We start from the raw sequence: 24,464 nt of genomic DNA, 5'->3' as shown, positions 1-24,464 counted from the left end.
GAATTCCTTCTTGAAGGTTTCTTTGCAGTTAGCAATCGTTGACTGTTCCCCCTCTGAAAATAAGGTCACTGCGGGATGTCCAGATGCTCCAGCTCATTAGGACGATGATTTCCAAGAAGAAGGGCACCCGAAGCTGCTGTTTGAAGGCTGTAATGATGTCAAAGCAATCGCCTTGCAGATCTGAAGCGATACTGATCAGATTCCAGCAGTCTTGAGCAAAGGTGCAATGAAAAAATAGGTGCTCTGTTGTTTCTTCTATTGCTGCCAGGCATAGTACGCAATTATAACTTGGCAGCAACGTTCCCTTTCTTCTTAAGATATTCCTTGTGCTCAGTCGGTCTTTAAGTAATAGCCAAAAGAAAACTTTTTGCTTATGCTGGCAAGAGAACTTCCATACTCAACTTCTTGAAAATAAACACTCCGGTAGTCAGAAATTATGGGAAAGATGATACATTGGATGCCCATTATTGAAGCTGGTTCCTACTCCCAACTATCCATTGTGAAGGATATGGGATCTGATGGCAGTCTATGGCTTCTGAATCAAAAGGCATCATTGAAATTGAGGTTGAGGAGATGGGAATGCTCACAAGAGACTATAGATTTATAGTACTGTCCTATAAGCTAAAGCAAATTAGAAACTCTGATTTATATCATGAAGTAGAGTACAAACTCATGGATAACATGAATAGATTCATTGACTCTGCATCAGGATCAATTTGTACAAATGAATAGCAGGGACAAAGTCTCTACAAAAAGGAAAGATATCAATGTTTCTCTCTCGATCAAAATAACCACAACCCTGCAATCTTAAGTCCTGCCCTGAATGCCAATCACGGGTATTGTATCATCTTGACCTATTTCTTGTCTTTGCGGCCCTTGAAGCACATCAGACTTGAGATAGGAACCGAAGTATCACAGCCGGAGCATCATGCAAAGGAATTCATGGAACACACAGAAGTCAGTACATTTAAGCTCTAGGTGCTAGCATTTTCATGAGCAATTGGAGCTTGTGTGCTGCTTACAGTTTTTTAATGTAGCTCTGTTCCTTTTCCGGTTCAATTCCAGCAGCAGGAGGAGCCGGAGCCGGAGCCTGAGCAACAGCAGCTGGAGGAGGAGGAGGAGGAACTGCAGCAGTGTCCGTCCTGTTCACGCGGACTTTGTAGTATCCTGCTCGCACCAAAGCAAAAGGTACAAACAGAGTATGTTCGTTTCAGGCAGATTCTACTGGCATCAAACAGGATTCTGGAAAAAAAATCAAAACAAGCGAGAAATTTGCACAAAAAGCGCTTGGATCTGTCTGAAACGCACCAGGAACGCCATGGGCATGGGTGTGGTTGGCGTGCTCCCCAGCGTCTGGCGGTGGCTGCGGCTGCGGCGCCACCGGCAGAGCGTTGGCCTGCTCACCGACAGCTGGTTGCGGGCGTGCCTGTGGCGCCGTGGCCTCAGCTTGCTGCCCGTCGTAGTTCAGCGGACGGCCGCTGTAGTAGCCAGCTGAAACCACAGGAAATTAACCAACGGACAAGGTGATTTGCAGAACAGAAATGGGAGAAGATCCGGCGGAGTGGTAAGGAAACAGCATGCACACGCTTGTTCTTGTTCTGTGTGGAGCTTGGGTTTTTGGTTTTCAGAAATGGGAGGTAGATGCGAAAGCTGAGTGACATACCGGCAGGATCGTTAGGGGCGTCGGCCATGGCGGCTCTCCGCTCCGGCTGCTGGCACCTCCACCGGCGAGAGCGTGGCGGCGGACCGGCGGTGGAGCGGAGACGCGGAGGAAGGGAGAGCAGGCGGCGTCCTTTTCGGCTTTTCCGGTCTCTGGCTCTCTGCTTCTTGGACTGGTGTGGAAGAGCTGCCTTCAGCAGGCAGCTTTCTCCGAGTCCCGCGTTAAGGAATTTGACTAACCAGAAGCAACCTAGAAATTATCCCCCGAAAGGAAATAACTAAGGTAGTGTTTGGTTAGCTCAAATGTAATGTAATCTGATTACTGAAGGTAACGAATCTCATTACATATGTTTGGTTGCGGTGGTTTGTAATTAATTAACACTGTAATCGAATCCCTTACCTAAATAATATCTATACAAGCTTGTTACCCCTCCTCCCCCACCGTAATCAGATATAGCACCCACACAGTAATCTGATTACGTTACCAGAGTGCAACCAAACAAAGAGGGCAATCACCTATTCCACCTCTAAATACACTGTAATCTGATTCCCTATACGTTTACATTACCTTAGCACAAACCAAACACTATCTAAATGCTTTCGATAGAGGGTGGCTTGAGCTTGTGTGTTCCTTTTTCAGATAATGAATAGTAGTTCCGACTTCGGTACCCTTCTCTAGGTTCAGTCCAAATTTATTATAAAACATAGCACACTGCTATTTGTTACGACGAGGTCAGATAAACAATCAAAAAACGATTCTTAAATTGAAGAAACCCTCCATTAAAACTAAAGAAACGTAGCGTCACTATTTTCAAAGAACATTATGCTGAAGTTGGTCGCTCTCATTTTACTGCAACTTTACTAGACTCTTGTTTACTTTGCGAATTTGGGAGGTGCCAAATTACTGTAGCAACACTGTAGCGTTTCGTTTGTATTTATGAATTATTGTCCAAATATTGACTAATTAGGCTCAAAAGATTCGTCTCGCAAAGTACAATAAAACTGTGCAATTAGTTTTTGATTTCATCTACATTTAGTACTCCATGCATGTACCGCAAGTTTGATGTGATGGGGAATCTTCTTTTTGCATAGTGCCAAAGTTGGGAGTTTTGTAGGAAGTGAACAAGGCTTAGGAGACAAAGCCCGCGGGTTGACATTTGTCAAAAAAACTACCTCATTCTAGTCAACCCTATCCCAGCAAAAAGCTGCACTCCCATCAATAAATAAAGATTTGGGTTGTGTCCCTTTTTAGCCCATTAATTAAACATATCACTTATATTAATCGGTGTGTTAGTCTCTGTTCTTCAGCCAGCTTTCTCAGTCGGCAGTCGGCACTAAGGCCAGTCTCAGTATACAGTTTCATTGCACAGTTACCTATACTGAGAACTAGATAACTGCGCCAGATGAGTATTATGGGGATGAAACTCCTCTCTCATCTGATGAAACTCCCTTTATTAATTATTTGACAAGTCAACAATTTTGCTAATGTGACATTGAATTTAATGTCATGGAACTCTCATGAAACTCAACAATTTTGCTAATGTGACATTGAATTAATGTCATGGAACTCTCATGAAACTCTCCATTGAGACCGGAGGAACTGACTGAGCAGACCTGTGTGTCACGCGTTAACCAGGAGCCACCCAGATATTTCGTCGTCCTCATCATCTAGTGCCGTCAAACTCCAACACAATTGTTTTTGAGGTGGCTTGAGCCATCTTGTGAACAAACAAATGTGTCGTAGCCGGAGCCTATTTTTTAGATTATTTTTATTTTGGCCGGTTTGTATTCGTGAATCGTGAGAGGCAAAGCTCACGTATTCAACACGGTTTAGACTTGTATAAGCATAGTGAAGACTGAAGGGTTGGTGGACTTGTATAAGCGTAGTGAAGACTCATGAGTAAAAAAAAACATCAACCCATGAGTATTTGTTTTCTTTGGTCAGGTAGTATTCATGACAACCAACGCCAACACGGTTTAGACTTGTAAGCACAGTGAGGATCCGCGTAACACATATACTCTCCGGAAGGCCGTACAAAGTGACAATGCAACTGCTTAAAATAATCTCTATGTAAAGAATCAGAGGTTGTTTGGATCTTTAGTCCGGACTAAAATTCATGTCACATCAAATATTCGGAAGTTACTTAGGAGGACTAAATATAAGCTAATTATAAAACTAATTACACAGATGGAGGCTAATTCACGACACGAATCTATTAAGCCTAATTAATCCATCATTAGCACATGTTTACTGTAGCATCACGTTGTCAAATCATGAACTAATTAAGCTTAATAGATTCGTCTCACAAATTAATTTCCATTTGTGCAATTGATTTTATAATTAGTCTATGTGATAGGAATTTTAGGAGGGACTAAAGGAACGAACACCCCTCAGTAATAAAAACATTCCAATTTCGGTCCAGACAGTCGTTTATCACCGCCCCAAACTACCTGCAGAGGCTCCATCGAACTGCGACCTGGCCTGGCCTGACTCTGACCAGACTGATCTGCTAGTAAGCATGAACACCAACTGCAGCCTTGTGCCGTGTACACACACAGCAGGACTGCAGGAGTGCCTTGACCTGTCTGTCGTCAACGGCCAACGGTGCCGGCGGCGCCGAAACTTTCTGGTCCGCGAGGTTCGTTGGGCCATCGGCGTGGTAGCGTGCGCCCACCGGCCCACAGGAAGAGATCGGGCCCACTGAACCTTGAACGAAAGGTTGAGTGGAGAAAGAATGGTGCGGGCCTCCATGTGTTTTTATTATTCGAGAAGATGAGATGAGATGCCTTCAGCTATTTCAAACATCATATTTCGTAGACCGCATGGCATTCTAAACGCCAAAGAGAAATTATACTCTGTTTTTAATGGTTCGTACGTTGATGTCGTTCGTGATTGAAATGTCCTTATCTTTTATTATATGGTTTATTAGTGCATATATACGAAACATGTTAGCTGGTTTGGAAGCTATTTGACTTGAACATCAATAAGAATACATAATACATGGCAAATGCATGTTTGTTGCACGGAGCTTGTTTTCAGTGCAATTCACAAACACGACTACTGATTTAAAACATTTGGTACAAAGATATTTTCAATGGTTTTGTATACACTTTTTAAGGCTCATGTGGTTGTGTATACATCTGGGGCTGGTTTCAACTATGGGAAAGATATAGTACTGCCGACTATCAAAGCTTTGTGTTCTGATTGGCAACGCAAGGCTACTGAACTTTTCAATGATTTGAGTAATACTGAGCTTGAGCACGAGGAAACAGCTCAAAGGCGTCAAAAGACATGAATTTTTCTTCCCATAAGCTAAAACATACGAGAATGATTTACAGGCGTGTTTGCTTGCCAGCCTCAACCTGCCACGCCGCAAGTGAGGCGGCGCCACAGCTTGTGACGTCCAAAATTGGCGCCACGGCCGTGGCCAAAAGAATACGAAGGACGCTGTTGTTTTCCGTGTGGCGCGCTAAAAGTTAAGTGTTAACCAAGCAGCGCTAAAGATTTTTTTAGTGGCGCTGTAATTTAGGCATGGCGAATGGAGGCAGGAAACCAAAAGTCCCCTATATCAATAAGCACGGTAAAATTGACGGATCAGAATAGTTTCAATGACTCTGCATTTGCATATCCTTGTACATCACCACTGCCGTAACAAAAAATCTTCAAAAAAAAAAAAAATCTGAACATTTGTCCATCGTCCCAAACAACCAGTGCCATCCATCATCCTGACTTCCTGAATCCTCCAGACCTCCACTGAATCTATTTTGCAGTTTGGCCGCCGGAGAAGCACCCGAAACTAGAGATGAAGCACAGAGAACCGTCAGCAAAGGAATCAAGTCAGGCAGCACGCAGGCAGCAGCAGCGTGTAGATTCAAGCTCTGAACACTGCTAATTTCGAGATCAATTGTTGAGGCACTGTAGAGTTTATAGGAGCAGTACTTACCAGCTGGCAAGGAAGCCTGATTCTTTGCCCGGCTGATCTGCAGCGGAGCTCTGCTCGCCGCCGGCGGCTTTCTTGCCCGGCACACGGCCGGCGTAGTAGCCTGCCCTTGCCAAACAGAAATAGTAGGCTCAAAAAGATTGAAAGAAACAGAACGAGGAATCAGGGCAAGAAACGCTCGGATCTGTAGGGCACGCACCAGGAACTTGGGCGTTGACTTGCTCGTCAGCAGCCTGGGACTGGGACGACGGCGGCGGTGGCTGGGTTTTCTGGTCGTCGTGGTTCATGGGACGGCCAACGTAGTAACCTACACCCACGGGAAGAAGAGGACAAAAAAAAAACCCCCGAACAGAGTGAATTCGCAGAAGAGAACAGAGCGAATGGCTGCTTTCCTCCCTTTGGGTTTTGGGCATGCTTGTTTCTAAGATACAGAACGGCAGAGATGGCGAAGGTGGAGGAACATACCGGCAGGGCCATCTTCGGCCATGACGGAGCTCCGGCGAGAGCGAGGAGACGGACGGAGGCAGGCGGCTAGACGCCTTCTCCCTGCGCGCCGGTCTCCGTTTCTTGGCTTGGAATGATGAGAGGAGTTGAGGAGATATGCCTTTTGGGAAGCTGCTTTCTCCGAGCTGGCAGAAAGGAATTGACTTTTAGGAGACTTGAGTTTATAGTATTAACCAGAGAGATGCCACCTACCACTTGATATCATTGATCAGTGATCAACATGGTAACTTGAGCTAAGCTACTGGGTTTCTGCAAGTGTGTGGAGTCGCCTTGCCATCACTGGATACTGACTTGGTCTTCAGCAATCAGCATCTAGTCCAGACTGGGAAGGAAAGAAAACGCTTTGACCCGGTCTGTGTTCTGGCTTCCTGCTAGTGTGCAATTGCCATTTTTTATTATGAGTTTGCCAATTTTTTAATATGATTATCTCTTCGTTTAGTTCTATAACTTTTGTAGTCAACTGTTTGTATATACTCCCTCCGTTCTAAATTGTAGATCGTTTTGGTATTTTTAGCTTCATTGTTTTTTCTATATATGTAGATATACATTATGTCTAGATACATACTAAAAGCTATGAATGTAGAAATACTAAATCAGTTTTTGCTCTGGAAAAAGATGGTAAATTGGATGTGAAAACCGTTGCAAAGCTTACTCAAGATGGAAGCTTACATCGAGAGCTTACCAACTTGCTCACAAAATATGGCAGAGTGATTTCTGCCCTTAAGGTGATGATGGCTCAGGTGTCTCACCGTTAGTTGCACATTAAGATTCGTGCACTATAGTGTTCTGATAAAAAGAACTTATCGCACAAATGTCAACGCACATAAGGGCTATATAGAGAGTAAGAACCCCATAAGGCGTAAAAACAAAGTTCCGTAAGATGCTCCAATTCATCGCAGACATGTACTATAGGAAGAAATTCCATTGGTTTACATAAGTAGGCACAGTGAAAACAACGGTAACACAAGGAACAACCTCATTGAGCCTGTAATATGGTCCAATATTACAACGGAAATGCCGAAGAACAAGTTTCATAGAACCGAGAATCTGAAAGGTTCCTGCAACCCATCCAGATGCCTGGTCCTCTACTGAGCTCCGAGCAGGGATGTCCTGGGTTTAGTTCGCATTTCCACTTCTGCCGGTGAAGCATCCAAACCTGATAACAGCAAACGGAGAACCATCAGACCAGGCATAGAAACAGATCGATTTGATGTCCAAATAGTCCCTACAACAATCAAAGCATCAAACCATTTACCATCTTGCAAGAAAGCCTTGTTCTTGGCTCTGTTGAACCGCAGTGTCAGCAGGGTTGTTGTGCTCTGCAGCAGGTTCTCGCCTCCCTTGCACAGGCCCAGAGTAGTAACCTGCTCGTGCCACCAAAAAAAGAAGAAAAACAAAAATCCAATCGAGTTCCGTTAACAATTAACAGGAAATTTGATGGAAAAAGGAAAGAGAAAAATTAAGTGAAATCAGGGCAGGATGCAAGAAGTCGCAGTCGTTCAAGCAAGAACTGCAAGGACGCACCTGGGACTTGTGTGTTCATAGCGTTCTGCTCGTCGACGGCCTGCGCCGGCACCGGCGGCGGGCGCGGTTGCGGCTTCTGGTAGTGCGATGGAGCGCCAACGAAGTAGCCTGTGCTTGGAGACCACAGAAAGAAACACAGAGGGATTCAGAGTTTTACTACGATTTGTGAGCAAGGTAAGCAGTAGATCCGGTGAAGATATAAGGAAAGAAAAACTTTGTAAAGAACTTCTTTTGGAGATTTTTTGCCCTGAGAGATGGGCAGGGGGATCGATGGTCAAGTCTGTGCAGCACGTACGTACCAGGAGTATCGACGGCAGCGGCGGCGGCCATGGCAGATCTCCGGTGTGCTTCTCTCCTCCTCTTCCGGCGAGGACAGCGACAGGGGAGAGAAAGACGGTTGACGGCCTGCTTGTGCAGGTCTCCGTGTGTTGGATTATTCAACAAGAGGGAAAAAAAGGAGAAAATCTTCGTTCCTTTGGACAGCTTTTTCCGAGTTGGAAATAGGTGGGCATTGACTAAGGAGACTTAGCATATTTACCCGGTTGCCACCTAAAATTAGACAAAAAAAAAAATCTCGTTTATGTAAACTTATGCCCATCACATCTCGTGGTGCCTTGAGCATGTGGGTTTCTGCAAGGTCTCCGTGTGTTGTTTGAAACGAATCATTTTGATGCGGCCTATTACTATTTCTTGGTTCATATTGCTTTCCTCCTTTTTTTGTCATTTTTTTCAAGAAAAAGATTTCCTTTTTTGCTTTGTCAGTTGGTATTAGTGACAGTTCAAGTGTTGCTTACTGACCGTGCACTGTACCATGAACTGTGACGTGACCAATGATGCAAAGGTAAATTTCTGGGCACATGGTTGGTGGGGCCAAGGACAAGTTGGCAACTGAATTGGACAAGGCAAAGTTCAGGGGGAAGAAAGGACTCAGAACGTGCCGCACTGGACCCGGTTCCCATGGGGTAGCTCCCAAACAGTGAACGCGTGGACTTGGCCAAGTCTTTGCGCATGTGCGAGATGACACTGGGTCTTCTCGACCAACAACATATCTGAACCACTGGTGAAGGCAGAACTTCATATCTGAACCAGCAAGTCCCAGTGGTCTTCTCTACCACCGAACTCCACCGCGAGTACTTCAGCCTTAGCTACAAGCCTACACGCCTATAACCAGCTCAAACACAATACACAGCTGCCGCGCTTCGACGGATCGGCCGGTTAACCAAAGGCAACCAGCTCCCCTGGGGCTCTCTCGAGGTCTGATTACTTCGCTGTTCTGATCAACCATTCAGTTCGCATGCTAGTTCAGAGTTCTTTTGCTCTCAAAGAGGCTTGGATAGAACGAATCTTTCAGTGGTGTTTGTGTGTGTTGCGAGTAAATCACTCCTTGTTTGCAACAGTTTTCTTCTTTTTTTTCTTTTCCTTCGCAATTAACACCAGATTCGAAGGTAGATCAGCATACCTTGCATGTTTCGCAGTTGGCAAGCTCCTTCCTGTTTGGCGAATGATTTCTTTTGGCACAAAAAAGTGCTTGTCTAGATCTGATTTAACCACAGTTTTGTTTTCAATCTTACAAGTATGCTCTCGGTATCGCTTTTATTATTAAAGAATTGACCTTCTATCTAACTCTTTTTATCCCGGCTAACTTTGGATCTAGGACTACCTTTAGTTCCGGGTTAAAAATAAGACACAGAAAAGATATCGACGAGAAGAGCTTTAGTCCCGGTTGTAAATAAACGTCCCCCTTTTGTCCGTGTTGGAATTTCTAACCGCGACAAAAACCCCTTATCCCGTTTGGAAATTTCAACTAGGACAAAAGATTTAATCCCAGTTGAAATTACTGACCGGAATAAAAGTAGGCTTTTGTTAAATCCCAGTTGAAATTACTGACCGGCATAAAAGGGGCTTTTATCTCGGTTGGTGGCTCCGGCTGCGACAAAATGCTCTGCTCAATCTTATCTTCTCCCTCTCCTCCTCTCCCTCCACCTCCGGCACCTCCCCTTCCTCCTCTCTGCCGCCACCTCCTCTCCTTGCGTCGCCGCCGCCCCCTCCCCCTCTGCTACCCCTCCCCTTCCCCCTCTACTCACCCCTCACTGGGAGTGAAGAGCGGCAGCGGGAAGAGGGCAGGGCTGGCGCGCGGGGGAGCGGCCGAGCGACGAGCGGAGGCGTGGGAGGCCAAGCGGCGGGCGGGTGGAGGTGTGGGCACGAGCCGAGGCAGGCGGTGGGTGGCGCGAGCGCAGGCGGCCGGCCATGTGGCCTTTTTTTATTTTTTTCCCGAAACTAAAGGACCTCCTTTGTCTCGAAAAATTAATTCCGGATGAATTTTCGGGACCTTTGAACCCTACCAACTAGGACTAAAGCTCAATTCTCTAGTAGTGTTCGAACATATTCCACTTGCAGTATACAATATACATGGCTAAAACATCTTTTTTTTTGGCAGGTTTGAGACCAAACAGTTGGAACTGGAAACCTGACTTGCAGCGTCCAGTTTGCAGGCCATCTACTAGTCTCAGTACCCATCAGGTGAACTCTCGCTCCCAACTGTTTGCAGCTTCATTCATATGGTTCTATGCCCGTGGAGTTGAGTGTGATATGATTATTTACCATGGATATACGATTTAATCAGGACAAAATCCACTTATTGCAAACAGTATCATACTTCTTGGAACATTCCCCGTTTCCAATGTTGGTGTACGGCATTACAGGCCCTTCTTCCTCATAGCCACACTTCCTAGTTCCCATAAACAATGGAATTCTAGGAATCTTAAGATGGACTAATGACGAAGGAAAATGACTTTGGTAGCCCTACTAGGAAAGGATCACATGCATATGTAGATGCGTAACATCTCATCCTCCAAAGCTAGATTCTTTTTTTTTGAGGCATGTGATACCCGATCCAATTTGGTGGTCGAGTAGTAGCTCATGAGTGTTGTATGTGCATATGTTTAGTACCACGTTGGTAGTTGAGCAAGGATAGAGGCGTAGAGCTAACTTATAAACCTTTGCAATGTGGTATTAACACATGCGCATATAACGCTAATGGACCACTACTACACCACTAAATTAGATCGGGTGTCACAATATGATGTTTCTGTAACCTAATACAATTAATTGTGAATGGAGAAGTTTAAAGTAAAGAGCACAATTAATTAGGTCCCATAAGCTGATGTAAAAGCAGAAGGAAATACTAAAAAATGAAGAGCTAATAACAGGTCAACTTGGATGCTACAAACAAGCTTGTACAAGCCCATGAATTCAAGAAGCCACCACAACAGACTTGCCGAAACACTATAGTACAGCTCCTCTGGATTGGAACATTGTCTGTTCCTGCGAATGCATCTGAATACGTCCTAGTGTAAAAAAATGCCCCAAGTTCTAAGAGCCACAAGCATTTACACATATTGCAGTTTTTACCACACAAAGAACAGCAAACTGTTCTGCAGCCTTAGAAATTCCAACATGCCGCTCTCCAATATCTGTCCTAAAGGCAGGGGCAAATCAACTATTAAACCTTAAAGGCCATCTGCGTGCCAGTGCCACATGCCGCAAAAGCTTAATAAATTAAAAGCTCCATCTTGCATTATGCCCGCAGCACTTTTGAATATAAACCTTGCAAATGCCGTGTCATCAGTAAGAACCCCTCGATGCATGATGGATTCAGAAACTATTCCATAGAAATAAATTTAGGCATGTATGTCCCGCACAACTTGAAAATTCATCATGAAACTCTGCAAGCAGACTGCAATTCTCCACCTAGAGATCCAAAAGTCACAAGGACTCAATGAAGCGAGGATATATCGATTATAGCAGCATGAAGTTCTGGAGCTAGAATGTTGAGCACACTGAGCACTAGGCCTAACTACCTAAACAATTAAGAAATGGAGTGAGGAGTGGTAGCGGGGCGAGGGCAGGGCTGGCGCGCGGGGGAGCGGCCGAGCGACGAGCGGAGGCGGCGCGCGGTGCGGGCGCGGGCGGCCCAGCAACGAGCGGAGGCGCGGGAGGCCAAGCAGCGGGCGGCGCGGGCGGCCAAGCGGCGGGCAAGCGGAGGCACAGGCGCGGAGCGGCGGGCGGGTGGGGGTGTGGGCACGAGCCGAGGCGGGTGGCGGCCGGCCGGCCACGTGGCCTTTTTTTATTTTTTTTTCTGAAACTAAAGGACCCCCTTGTCTCAAAAAATTAATCCCGGATGGATTTTCGGGACCTTTGAACCCTACCAACTGGGACTAAAGCTCAATTCTCTAATAGTGTTTGAACATATTCCACTTGCAGTATACAATATACATGGCTAAAACATCTTCTTTTTTGGCAGGTTTGAGACCAAACAGTTGGAACTGGAAATCTGACTTGCAGCGTCCAGTTTGCAGGCCATCTACTAGTCTCAGTACCCATCAGGTGAACTCTCGCTCCCAACTGTTTGCAGCTTCGTTCATATGGTTCTATGCCTGTGGAGTTGGTGTGATATGATTATTTACCATGGATATACGATTTAATCAAGACAAAATCCACTTATTGCAAACAGTATCATACTTCTAGGAACATCCCCCGTTTCCAAGGTTGGTGTACGGCATTATAGGCCCTTCTTCTTCGTAGCCACACTTCCTAGTTCCCATAAACAATGGAATTCTAGGAATCTTAAGAAGGAAAATGACTTTGGTAGCCCTATTAGGAAAGGATCACATGCATATGTAGATGTGCAACATGTCGTCCTCCAAAGTCAGATTCTTTTTTTTGGGAGGCATGTGATACCCGATCCAATTTGGTGGTCGAGTAGTGGCTCATGAGTGTTGTACGTGCGTATGTTTAGTACCATGTTGGTAGTTGAGCAAGGGTAGAGGCATAGAGCTAACTTATAAACCTTTGCAATGTGGTACTAACACATGCGCATATAACGCTAATAGGCCACTACTGGACCACTAAATTAGATCGGGTGTCACAATACGATGTTTCTGTAACCTACTACAATTAATTGTGAATCGAGAAGTTTAAAGTAAAGAGCACAATTAAGTGGGTCCCATAAGCTGATGTAAAAGCAACAATTGCGTTCTATGTTGGACCAATTTCGAGTCCTTTAATTGCATTCTTCGTGAGGCGGAGGAAGTACATGCATCATTATAAGGATTACAAAAGACTAGCAGAAGGAAATACTAAAAAATGAAGAGCTAATAACAGGTCAACTAGGACGCTACAAACAAGCTTGTACAAGCCCATGAATTCCAGAAGCCACCACAACAGACTTGCCGAAACACTATAGTACAGCTCCTCTGGATGGGAACATTGTCTGTTCCTGCGGATGCATCTGAATACGTCCTAGTGTAAAAAAATGTCCCAAGTTCTAAGAGGCACAAGCATTTACACATATTGCAGTTTTTACCACACAAAGAACAGCAAACTGTTCTGCAGCCTTAGAAATTCCAACATGCCGCTCTGCAATATCTGTCCTAAAGGCAGGGGCAAATCAACTATTAAACCTTAAAGGCCATCTCCGTGGCAGTGCCACAGACATTGCCGCAAAAGCTTAATAAATTAAAAGCTCCATCTTGCATTATGCCCGCAGCACTTTTGAATATAAACCTTGCAAATGCCGTGTCATCAGTAAGAACCCCTCGATGCATGATGGATTCAGAAACTATTCCATAGAAATAAATTTAGGCATGTATGTCCCGCACAACTTGAAAATTCATCATGAAACTCTGCAAGCAGACTGCAATTCTCCACCTAGAGATCCAAAAGTCACAAGGACTCAATGAAGCGAGGATATATCGATTATAGCAGCATGAAGTTCTGGAGCTAGAATGTTGAGCACACTGAGCACTAGGCCTAACTACCTAAACAATTAAGAAATGGAGTGAGGAGTGGTAGCGGGGCGAGGGCAGGGCTGGCGCGCGGGGGAGCGGCCGAGCGACGAGCGGAGGCGGCGCGCGGTGCGGGCGCGGGCGGCCCAGCAACGAGCGGAGGCGCGGGAGGCCAAGCAGCGGGCGGCGCGGGCGGCCAAGCGGCGGGCAAGCGGAGGCACAGGCGCGGAGCGGCGGGCGGGTGGGGGTGTGGGCACGAGCCGAGGCGGGTGGCGGCCGGCCGGCCACGTGGCCTTTTTTTATTTTTTTTTCTGAAACTAAAGGACCCCCTTGTCTCAAAAAATTAATCCCGGATGGATTTTCGGGACCTTTGAACCCTACCAACTGGGACTAAAGCTCAATTCTCTAATAGTGTTTGAACATATTCCACTTGCAGTATACAATATACATGGCTAAAACATCTTCTTTTTTGGCAGGTTTGAGACCAAACAGTTGGAACTGGAAATCTGACTTGCAGCGTCCAGTTTGCAGGCCATCTACTAGTCTCAGTACCCATCAGGTGAACTCTCGCTCCCAACTGTTTGCAGCTTCGTTCATATGGTTCTATGCCTGTGGAGTTGGTGTGATATGATTATTTACCATGGATATACGATTTAATCAAGACAAAATCCACTTATTGCAAACAGTATCATACTTCTAGGAACATCCCCCGTTTCCAAGGTTGGTGTACGGCATTATAGGCCCTTCTTCTTCGTAGCCACACTTCCTAGTTCCCATAAACAATGGAATTCTAGGAATCTTAAGAAGGAAAATGACTTTGGTAGCCCTATTAGGAAAGGATCACATGCATATGTAGATGTGCAACATGTCGTCCTCCAAAGTCAGATTCTTTTTTTTGGGAGGCATGTGATACCCGATCCAATTTGGTGGTCGAGTAGTGGCTCATGAGTGTTGTACGTGCGTATGTTTAGTACCATGTTGGTAGTTGAGCAAGGGTAGAGGCATAGAGCTAACTTATAAACCTTTGCAATGTGGTACTAACACATGCGCATATAACGCTAATAGGCCACTACTGGACCACTAAATTAGATCGGGTGTCACAATACGATGTTTCTGTAACCTACTACAATTAATTGTGAATCGAGAAGTTTAAAGTAAAGAGCACAATTAAGTGGGTCCCATAAGCTGATGTAAAAGCAACAATTGCGTTCTATGTTGGACCAATTTCGAGTCCTTTAATTGCATTCTTCGTGAGGCGGAGGAAGTACATGCATCATTATAAGGATTACAAAAGACTAGCAGAAGGAAATACTAAAAAATGAAGAGCTAATAACAGGTCAACTAGGACGCTACAAACAAGCTTGTACAAGCCCATGAATTCCAGAAGCCACCACAACAGACTTGCCGAAACACTATAGTACAGCTCCTCTGGATGGGAACATTGTCTGTTCCTGCGGATGCATCTGAATACGTCCTAGTGTAAAAAAATGTCCCAAGTTCTAAGAGGCACAAGCATTTACACATATTGCAGTTTTTACCACACAAAGAACAGCAAACTGTTCTGCAGCCTTAGAAATTCCAACATGCCGCTCTGCAATATCTGTCCTAAAGGCAGGGGCAAATCAACTATTAAACCTTAAAGGCCATCTCCGTGGCAGTGCCACAGACATTGCCGCAAAAGCTTAATAAATTAAAAGCTCCATCTTGCATTATGCCCGCAGCACTTTTGAATATAAACCTTGCAAATGCCGTGTCATCAGTAAGAACCCCTCGATGCATGATGGATTCAGAAACTATTCCATAGAAATAAATTTAGGCATGTATGTCCCGCACAACTTGAAAATTCATCATGAAACTCTGCAAGCAGACTGCAATTCTCCACCTAGAGATCCAAAAGTCACAAGGACTCAATGAAGCGAGGATATATCGATTATAGCAGCATGAAGTTCTGGAGCTAGAATGTTGAGCACACTGAGCACTAGGCCTAACTACCTAAACAATTAAGAAATGGAGTGAGGAGTGGTAGCGGGGCGAGGGCAGGGCTGGCGCGCGGGGGAGCGGCCGAGCGACGAGCGGAGGCGGCGCGCGGTGCGGGCGCGGGCGGCCCAGCAACGAGCGGAGGCGCGGGAGGCCAAGCAGCGGGCGGCGCGGGCGGCCAAGCGGCGGGCAAGCGGAGGCACAGGCGCGGAGCGGCGGGCGGGTGGGGGTGTGGGCACGAGCCGAGGCGGGTGGCGGCCGGCCGGCCACGTGGCCTTTTTTTATTTTTTTTTCTGAAACTAAAGGACCCCCTTGTCTCAAAAAATTAATCCCGGATGGATTTTCGGGACCTTTGAACCCTACCAACTGGGACTAAAGCTCAATTCTCTAATAGTGTTTGAACATATTCCACTTGCAGTATACAATATACATGGCTAAAACATCTTCTTTTTTGGCAGGTTTGAGACCAAACAGTTGGAACTGGAAATCTGACTTGCAGCGTCCAGTTTGCAGGCCATCTACTAGTCTCAGTACCCATCAGGTGAACTCTCGCTCCCAACTGTTTGCAGCTTCGTTCATATGGTTCTATGCCTGTGGAGTTGGTGTGATATGATTATTTACCATGGATATACGATTTAATCAAGACAAAATCCACTTATTGCAAACAGTATCATACTTCTAGGAACATCCCCCGTTTCCAAGGTTGGTGTACGGCATTATAGGCCCTTCTTCTTCGTAGCCACACTTCCTAGTTCCCATAAACAATGGAATTCTAGGAATCTTAAGAAGGAAAATGACTTTGGTAGCCCTATTAGGAAAGGATCACATGCATATGTAGATGTGCAACATGTCGTCCTCCAAAGTCAGATTCTTTTTTTTGGGAGGCATGTGATACCCGATCCAATTTGGTGGTCGAGTAGTGGCTCATGAGTGTTGTACGTGCGTATGTTTAGTACCATGTTGGTAGTTGAGCAAGGGTAGAGGCATAGAGCTAACTTATAAACCTTTGCAATGTGGTACTAACACATGCGCATATAACGCTAATAGGCCACTACTGGACCACTAAATTAGATCGGGTGTCACAATACGATGTTTCTGTAACCTACTACAATTAATTGTGAATCGAGAAGTTTAAAGTAAAGAGCACAATTAAGTGGGTCCCATAAGCTGATGTAAAAGCAACAATTGCGTTCTATGTTGGACCAATTTCGAGTCCTTTAATTGCATTCTTCGTGAGGCGGAGGAAGTACATGCATCATTATAAGGATTACAAAAGACTAGCAGAAGGAAATACTAAAAAATGAAGAGCTAATAACAGGTCAACTAGGACGCTACAAACAAGCTTGTACAAGCCCATGAATTCCAGAAGCCACCACAACAGACTTGCCGAAACACTATAGTACAGCTCCTCTGGATGGGAACATTGTCTGTTCCTGCGGATGCATCTGAATACGTCCTAGTGTAAAAAAATGTCCCAAGTTCTAAGAGGCACAAGCATTTACACATATTGCAGTTTTTACCACACAAAGAACAGCAAACTGTTCTGCAGCCTTAGAAATTCCAACATGCCGCTCTGCAATATCTGTCCTAAAGGCAGGGGCAAATCAACTATTAAACCTTAAAGGCCATCTCCGTGGCAGTGCCACAGACATTGCCGCAAAAGCTTAATAAATTAAAAGCTCCATCTTGCATTATGCCCGCAGCACTTTTGAATATAAACCTTGCAAATGCCGTGTCATCAGTAAGAACCCCTCGATGCATGATGGATTCAGAAACTATTCCATAGAAATAAATTTAGGCATGTATGTCCCGCACAACTTGAAAATTCATCATGAAACTCTGCAAGCAGACTGCAATTCTCCACCTAGAGATCCAAAAGTCACAAGGACTCAATGAAGCGAGGATATATCGATTATAGCAGCATGAAGTTCTGGAGCTAGAATGTTGAGCACACTGAGCACTAGGCCTAACTACCTAAACAATTAAGAAATGGAGTGAGGAGTGGTAGCGGGGCGAGGGCAGGGCTGGCGCGCGGGGGAGCGGCCGAGCGACGAGCGGAGGCGGCGCGCGGTGCGGGCGCGGGCGGCCCAGCAACGAGCGGAGGCGCGGGAGGCCAAGCAGCGGGCGGCGCGGGCGGCCAAGCGGCGGGCAAGCGGAGGCACAGGCGCGGAGCGGCGGGCGGGTGGGGGTGTGGGCACGAGCCGAGGCGGGTGGCGGCCGGCCGGCCACGTGGCCTTTTTTTATTTTTTTTTCTGAAACTAAAGGACCCCCTTGTCTCAAAAAATTAATCCCGGATGGATTTTCGGGACCTTTGAACCCTACCAACTGGGACTAAAGCTCAATTCTCTAATAGTGTTTGAACATATTCCACTTGCAGTATACAATATACATGGCTAAAACATCTTCTTTTTTGGCAGGTTTGAGACCAAACAGTTGGAACTGGAAATCTGACTTGCAGCGTCCAGTTTGCAGGCCATCTACTAGTCTCAGTACCCATCAGGTGAACTCTCGCTCCCAACTGTTTGCAGCTTCGTTCATATGGTTCTATGCCTGTGGAGTTGGTGTGATATGATTATTTACCATGGATATACGATTTAATCAAGACAAAATCCACTTATTGCAAACAGTATCATACTTCTAGGAACATCCCCCGTTTCCAAGGTTGGTGTACGGCATTATAGGCCCTTCTTCTTCGTAGCCACACTTCCTAGTTCCCATAAACAATGGAATTCTAGGAATCTTAAGAAGGAAAATGACTTTGGTAGCCCTATTAGGAAAGGATCACATGCATATGTAGATGTGCAACATGTCGTCCTCCAAAGTCAGATTCTTTTTTTTGGGAGGCATGTGATACCCGATCCAATTTGGTGGTCGAGTAGTGGCTCATGAGTGTTGTACGTGCGTATGTTTAGTACCATGTTGGTAGTTGAGCAAGGGTAGAGGCATAGAGCTAACTTATAAACCTTTGCAATGTGGTACTAACACATGCGCATATAACGCTAATAGGCCACTACTGGACCACTAAATTAGATCGGGTGTCACAATACGATGTTTCTGTAACCTACTACAATTAATTGTGAATCGAGAAGTTTAAAGTAAAGAGCACAATTAAGTGGGTCCCATAAGCTGATGTAAAAGCAACAATTGCGTTCTATGTTGGACCAATTTCGAGTCCTTTAATTGCATTCTTCGTGAGGCGGAGGAAGTACATGCATCATTATAAGGATTACAAAAGACTAGCAGAAGGAAATACTAAAAAATGAAGAGCTAATAACAGGTCAACTAGGACGCTACAAACAAGCTTGTACAAGCCCATGAATTCCAGAAGCCACCACAACAGACTTGCCGAAACACTATAGTACAGCTCCTCTGGATGGGAACATTGTCTGTTCCTGCGGATGCATCTGAATACGTCCTAGTGTAAAAAAATGTCCCAAGTTCTAAGAGGCACAAGCATTTACACATATTGCAGTTTTTACCACACAAAGAACAGCAAACTGTTCTGCAGCCTTAGAAATTCCAACATGCCGCTCTGCAATATCTGTCCTAAAGGCAGGGGCAAATCAACTATTAAACCTTAAAGGCCATCTCCGTGGCAGTGCCACAGACATTGCCGCAAAAGCTTAATAAATTAAAAGCTCCATCTTGCATTATGCCCGCAGCACTTTTGAATATAAACCTTGCAAATGCCGTGTCATCAGTAAGAACCCCTCGATGCATGATGGATTCAGAAACTATTCCATAGAAATAAATTTAGGCATGTATGTCCCGCACAACTTGAAAATTCATCATGAAACTCTGCAAGCAGACTGCAATTCTCCACCTAGAGATCCAAAAGTCACAAGGACTCAATGAAGCGAGGATATATCGATTATAGCAGCATGAAGTTCTGGAGCTAGAATGTTGAACACACTGAGCACTAGGCCTAACTACCTAAACAATTAAGAAATGGAAACTTCAGAACATCTGGGATCATAAGAAGTGCATAATAAACAACTTGAAAGAATTCCTTGATGAACAACAAACAAGTTTACTAGATGCTTTACAAAGAAATAATATCTGATATCTCATACAGTGTAGGTCATGCTCATAATTTCATTCAGCTATGCTTCTTCTGGATTAATGCTCAATGAAATGTTTTAGTTTTTGAACTATGAAATGTAACAAATATTTGAAAAGTGAATATAAATGTAAAATCTAGAGTATATACTTTAGTTTACTGAACTAAAATTATTTTACCGTCAAATTTTGGGATTGAAATTTTCAGCGCACATTCAGTATTAGTTTCATTGTTACATGGAAATTGACTGAAATTGTAAAGTTCAATTCTTTATAAACTGAACTCTTCCTGTCTTGTTTTTGTTTCTTCTGATTCCAAGAATCAGCCATTATGATCATGAAACAGCATTATATTTTGTTATTTTTAAATCTATTTACTGCATTATGTAACATGATCTGCATTTATGATGTTCAGAACAAATGGCAGAAGCTGTACTCCTTGTTGTTTCAAAGATTGGAAACATTTTAACGGAGGAAGCCACGAAGACCGTTGTAAACAAGCTATCAGAGAAAGTTGCAAATCTTAAGGAACTACCAAGGAAGGTTGAGGAAATAGGGAAAGAACTAAACATGATGGACAATTTAATAAAACAGATAGGTACTCCAAGCCTCATCAATGAGCTTGTGAAGGGTTGGATTGCAGAGGTGCGAGAGCTAGCCCACCATGTTGAGGATGTCATTGACAAATATTCATACCATGCTCTTAAATTGGAGGAAGAAAATAGGGTGAAAAAGATCTTCACCAAAGCTCACTACATCACAGTTTTCAGTCAAATCGCTGAGGAGATTACCAAGATAGAGAAGAAAATCGAAAATGTTGTGAAGCGAAAAGAACGGTGGCTACCTCAGTCCCAGCTCAGTCCCAATTTACTTGCTGATATTGAAAGGAAGCGGTCGCAGGACTGCCTCCTGGATGTTATTCAAGATGATCTTGTGGGAATTGAAGAAAACAGGAGACTGCTGACTGGATGGTTGAACTCAGACGAGCAAATTACCAGATTAATAACAGTATCTGGTATGGGTGGATTGGGAAAAACCACCCTTGTCACAAATGTGTACGAGCGGGAGAAGAACAATTTCACCACTCATGCTTGGATCGTTGTATCTCAGAATTATGATGTGGTTGAATTGCTGAGGAAACTGCTGAGGAAGATTGGGGAGCCAGAACAGTCACAGCTAGTGGATTTGGATGCCCATGACTTGAAAGAAAAAGTAAAGGAAAGACTAGCTGGTAGGAAGTGCTTGATTGTACTGGATGATGTATGGAATCAAGAAGCATACACTCAGATAAGGGATGCATTCCAGAACCTCCAAGCAAGTTGTGTTATCATCACGACGCGACAGGAACAGGTGGCAGTCCTTGCTCACCCCACCTGTCAACTCAAACTCAAGCCATTGGATCACGGTGATGCACTTGTGCTGTTTTGCAGAAAGGCTTTCTATAACAGCATAAATTGCAGCTGCCCCGATGAACTTGAGAAGCTGGCCAACAATATAGTGGATAGGTGTCAAGGACTTCCACTTGCAATCGTAACCATGGGTGGCCTGTTGTCTGCACTGCCACCAATTAAACAAGTTTGGAACGAAACATACAAGCAATTTCAGGATGAGCTGACGAACAATGATCATGTTCGTGCAATTCTAAATCTGAGCTACCACGACTTACCTGGAAATCTTAGAAACTGCTTCTTTTATTGTAGCTTGTTCCCTGAGGATCACCTAATGTCACGAGAGAGCCTTGTTTGGCTATGGGTTGCAGAAGGTTTTGCGCTTCAAAATGAACAAAGCACACCAGAGGAGGTGGCCGACAGATACCTAAGGGAACTGATCCAAAGGAATATGCTGGAAGCTGTTGAGAACGATGAGCTAGGAAGGGTCCACACCTGTAAGATGCATGACCTTGTGCGTGACCTGGCACTTTCTGTTGCTAAAGAGGAGAAGTTTGGTTTTGCGTATGATTTTGGCACATTGGTGAAGATGGACAAGGGTGTTCGTCGCCTGTCTTCCTGTGGATGGCAGGACAAAACTTCACTGAAAGTTAAAATTCAACTGCCACGCCTTAGAACCGCAGTTGCACTCGGAATAATTGGATCCTCCCCTCAGTTGTTATCTTCAGTTCTTTCTGAATCCACGTACCTGACAGTTCTAGAGTTGCAAGATTCTGAAATAAGTGAAGTGCCAGCATCCATAGGAAATATGTTTAATCTACGCTACATTGGTCTGCGTCGCACAAGAGTTAAATCACTCCCAGATTCGATTGGAAAGCTCTCCAACCTCCAAACACTGGACATAAAGGCAACAAAAATAGAGAAGCTACCAAGAGGTGTTGTTAAAATCAAGAAGTTACGGCACCTTCTGGCAGACAGATTTGCAGATGAGAAGCAGTCAGAGTTCCGGTACTTCATTGGAGTGCAAGCACCAAAAGAGCTATCCAACTTGGAAGAACTTCAGACTCTAGAAACTGTGGAAGCCAACAAGGACCTGGCTGAGCAGCTGATAAAACTTACGAAACTAAGGAGTGTGTGGATTGACAACATAAGTGCAGCGGATTGCGCAAACCTTTTCTCTATACTGTCAAAGATGCCTCTTCTTTCCAGCTTGCTTCTCTCTGCAAGTGATGAGAACGAGACACTTCATTTGGAAGATCTGAAGCCAGCATCTGAAAACTTCCACAGATTGATAATCAGAGGGTGCTGGGCAGATAAGACACTTGAGTGCCCTGTATTCCGTGACAGTGGCAGAAATCTCAAATATCTAGCTATTAGCTGGTGCCACCTTCAGGAAGATCCACTGCAGCTGCTTGCACCTTACGTGCCGAATCTCACCTATCTTAGTCTTAACAGGGTGAGTACTGCAGACACCTTAGTTCTTTCTAAAGGGTGCTTCCCACAGCTGAAGACGCTTGTCTTGAAGCGCATGCCCAATGTTGACAAGGTGGAGATCAAAGTCGGTGCCCTTCAACAGATTGAGGGTTTATATGTTGTGTCACTTCTAAAGCTCGACAAGGTCCCCCAAGGTATTGAATCCCTTCGTTCTCTTAAGAAACTGTGGCTGCTGAGTTTGCACAAGGACTTCAGAGGTCATTGGGATAGCGAAAAGATGCAGCAGAAGATGCAGTATGTTCAAGAGCTCCGCATCTGAAGTGGCACACGTGTACCACAGGAGTAGAAATGCACTTCACATCTGCTCGCAGCAACGTCAGGCGTTTAATCCTTTCCAAATAACTAAATAAGTCATCAGATCTTTGACATTGTTAATGCAACTACAATTGCAGTTATGCCATGCTTTAGCATTTCCTTTTTAATGGACCCTGACTTTATCTGCGATCAGGGCGTGCCCAGCCTCATCGCAGCTGTGGTATATTTTTCCCCATTGATTCAGATTTTGATTCCCATCCAAGGACTTGGGACCTTTCGTTGTTTAAATGCAATTGCCAAAAATGTTTAATTTATTAATGTTGTACCCTTGCATTTAGATGCAATCTCTGCAGTCTACAATGCATCTAGCAATACTGAACTCAGCGGCACTGTAAGATGATCCTATGATACAGGTCCATAAACCACTCGTTGAAATAGCCGACAGTTGGTGCCTTCCTGTCTGCACAATCAGCTTGTTTGCTGTCTAGCACGTTCCACTTAAACCTACATGAAGTAAGAGGACAACAAGCTCAAATGACAGAGCCTGGGGATGAAAGATAAACAGGGTGTCAGCAAATTGTAGCTCATGCCGCCATACAGCCCAAAAAGCATTCTTGTGCCCTGTAACACCGTCTCGAGTCCTCAAAGATCTATCTAGAATCGAACTGATAATATGTGAAGCGAAAATTTGCACGCCTACAGTTGAAAGTTGAAACTGAATCCCTAAGATCTAGGAGTGTCCAGTCGAAATTCATCACCTAGAAAGTAATAAAATATCTTGTAACTCGGAGAAATTACGAACTGATTTACGGGAGGGGCTAGCACCAGTGACTGAAGGGCAGCCGCGCCGCAGACGGGTTGAGGCCTTCGACCCTCGACTCCTCGAGAGGCCTCTCTGTGGCAGCTGCCGCCGGCACGGCGCCGAAGAAGCAGGAAGCCATTCCGCCACGAACTACGAGAAAGGGAGAAGGCCTTGCCTGCAGACGGCGCTAGTCTTGGAGGCCCAGTTCAGCTGGGCAAAGGCCACGGATTGCCCACCCCATGCATCCTTTCAGAAAACGCGGACCCGGTCTGCGCCACTGAATTGTTAGCCCGTTGGGCTGGCAGCTTGGGATCAAAGCAGCCAGTGAGTCAGCACGGAATTCCTATCCATCTTCCGGAGGAAATTTTTCAACCAATCTTCCAATGTTTGAGATTAAAACGGGTGGGAGCACACACGCAGTTTGGATACAGCTGTGGACAGGTGGGTGGCTGGCTGCATGCATGGGTCATGGGTGGTTGGTGGTGGATGGTTAAGATTCCTTTTAGATTCAAAATTTTAATCTTATTTTTCTCTCAAACCGTAAATACAATTTAGATTTCGTTTAAACCACGATGCTATTTAGAATTTATGCAACAAAACAGGATCCAACATAAATATATTTTGATTTTTTTAAAATCAACATTTCAAATACGCTCTTCAACATTTGAATATACATGCTCAACAATTTGAATATATGGTTTCAACATTTTTGCATTAAATCTTGAATTACTTTATTGGAAATGTTGAACTAGTGTGTATATAAATGTTAAATCTAGTCTTCTAAAATATTGACTATATTGTAGTAATATCTTAAACATGCATACATTGGAAGAAAAAATGTTGAAATAGTATTTTTTTTAAAAAAAGTTGGTGTGTGTATAAAAAATGTTGAGCCATAATGTTGGCGAATGTAAAAAAGTTGAAGAAAAATATTGGTGTGTGTAAAACAAATGATTAGCTATAATGTTGGTGAATGTAAAAAGGTTGAAGAAAAATGTTGGTGTGTGTAAAAAAAAGTGAGCTGTGGATGTAAAAAGTTGAATAAAAATGTTGGTGCATATAAAAAATATTAATG

At 44.5% G+C, this 24,464-nt stretch overlaps 2 protein-coding genes across 2 annotated transcripts; one reads left to right on the top strand and one right to left on the bottom strand.

Moving 5' to 3' along the window:
* Positions 1–622: 622 nt before the first annotated feature.
* Positions 623–1,876, bottom strand: LOC117866741 (uncharacterized). Its single transcript, XM_034751025.2, has 4 exons — positions 1,664–1,876; positions 1,309–1,491; positions 1,023–1,167; positions 623–891 (listed from the first exon to the last, which is right to left on the bottom strand). Exons 1-4 carry the CDS (start codon positions 1,689–1,691, stop codon positions 855–857), a joined length of 393 nt encoding a protein of 130 aa, XP_034606916.1. The 5' UTR covers positions 1,692–1,876; the 3' UTR covers positions 623–854.
* A 6,738-nt stretch (positions 1,877–8,614) lies between these two features.
* Positions 8,615–22,901, top strand: LOC117866990 (disease resistance protein RPM1). The gene is made up of 7 exons (XM_034751297.2): positions 8,615–8,882; positions 10,066–10,148; positions 11,932–12,014; positions 13,891–13,973; positions 15,850–15,932; positions 17,809–17,891; positions 19,866–22,901. Exon 7 carries the CDS (start codon positions 19,871–19,873, stop codon positions 22,589–22,591), a length of 2,721 nt encoding a protein of 906 aa, XP_034607188.1. The 5' UTR covers positions 8,615–8,882; positions 10,066–10,148; positions 11,932–12,014; positions 13,891–13,973; positions 15,850–15,932; positions 17,809–17,891; positions 19,866–19,870; the 3' UTR covers positions 22,592–22,901.
* Positions 22,902–24,464: the final 1,563 nt, after the last annotated feature.

This window comes from Setaria viridis, chromosome 8 (genome assembly GCF_005286985.2).
Source record: "Setaria viridis chromosome 8, Setaria_viridis_v4.0, whole genome shotgun sequence".
Lineage (NCBI taxonomy): Eukaryota > Viridiplantae > Streptophyta > Magnoliopsida > Poales > Poaceae > Setaria > Setaria viridis.
The sequence above is the reverse complement of the archived record's forward strand: the minus strand, read 5'-3'. Positions and strand labels throughout refer to the sequence as shown.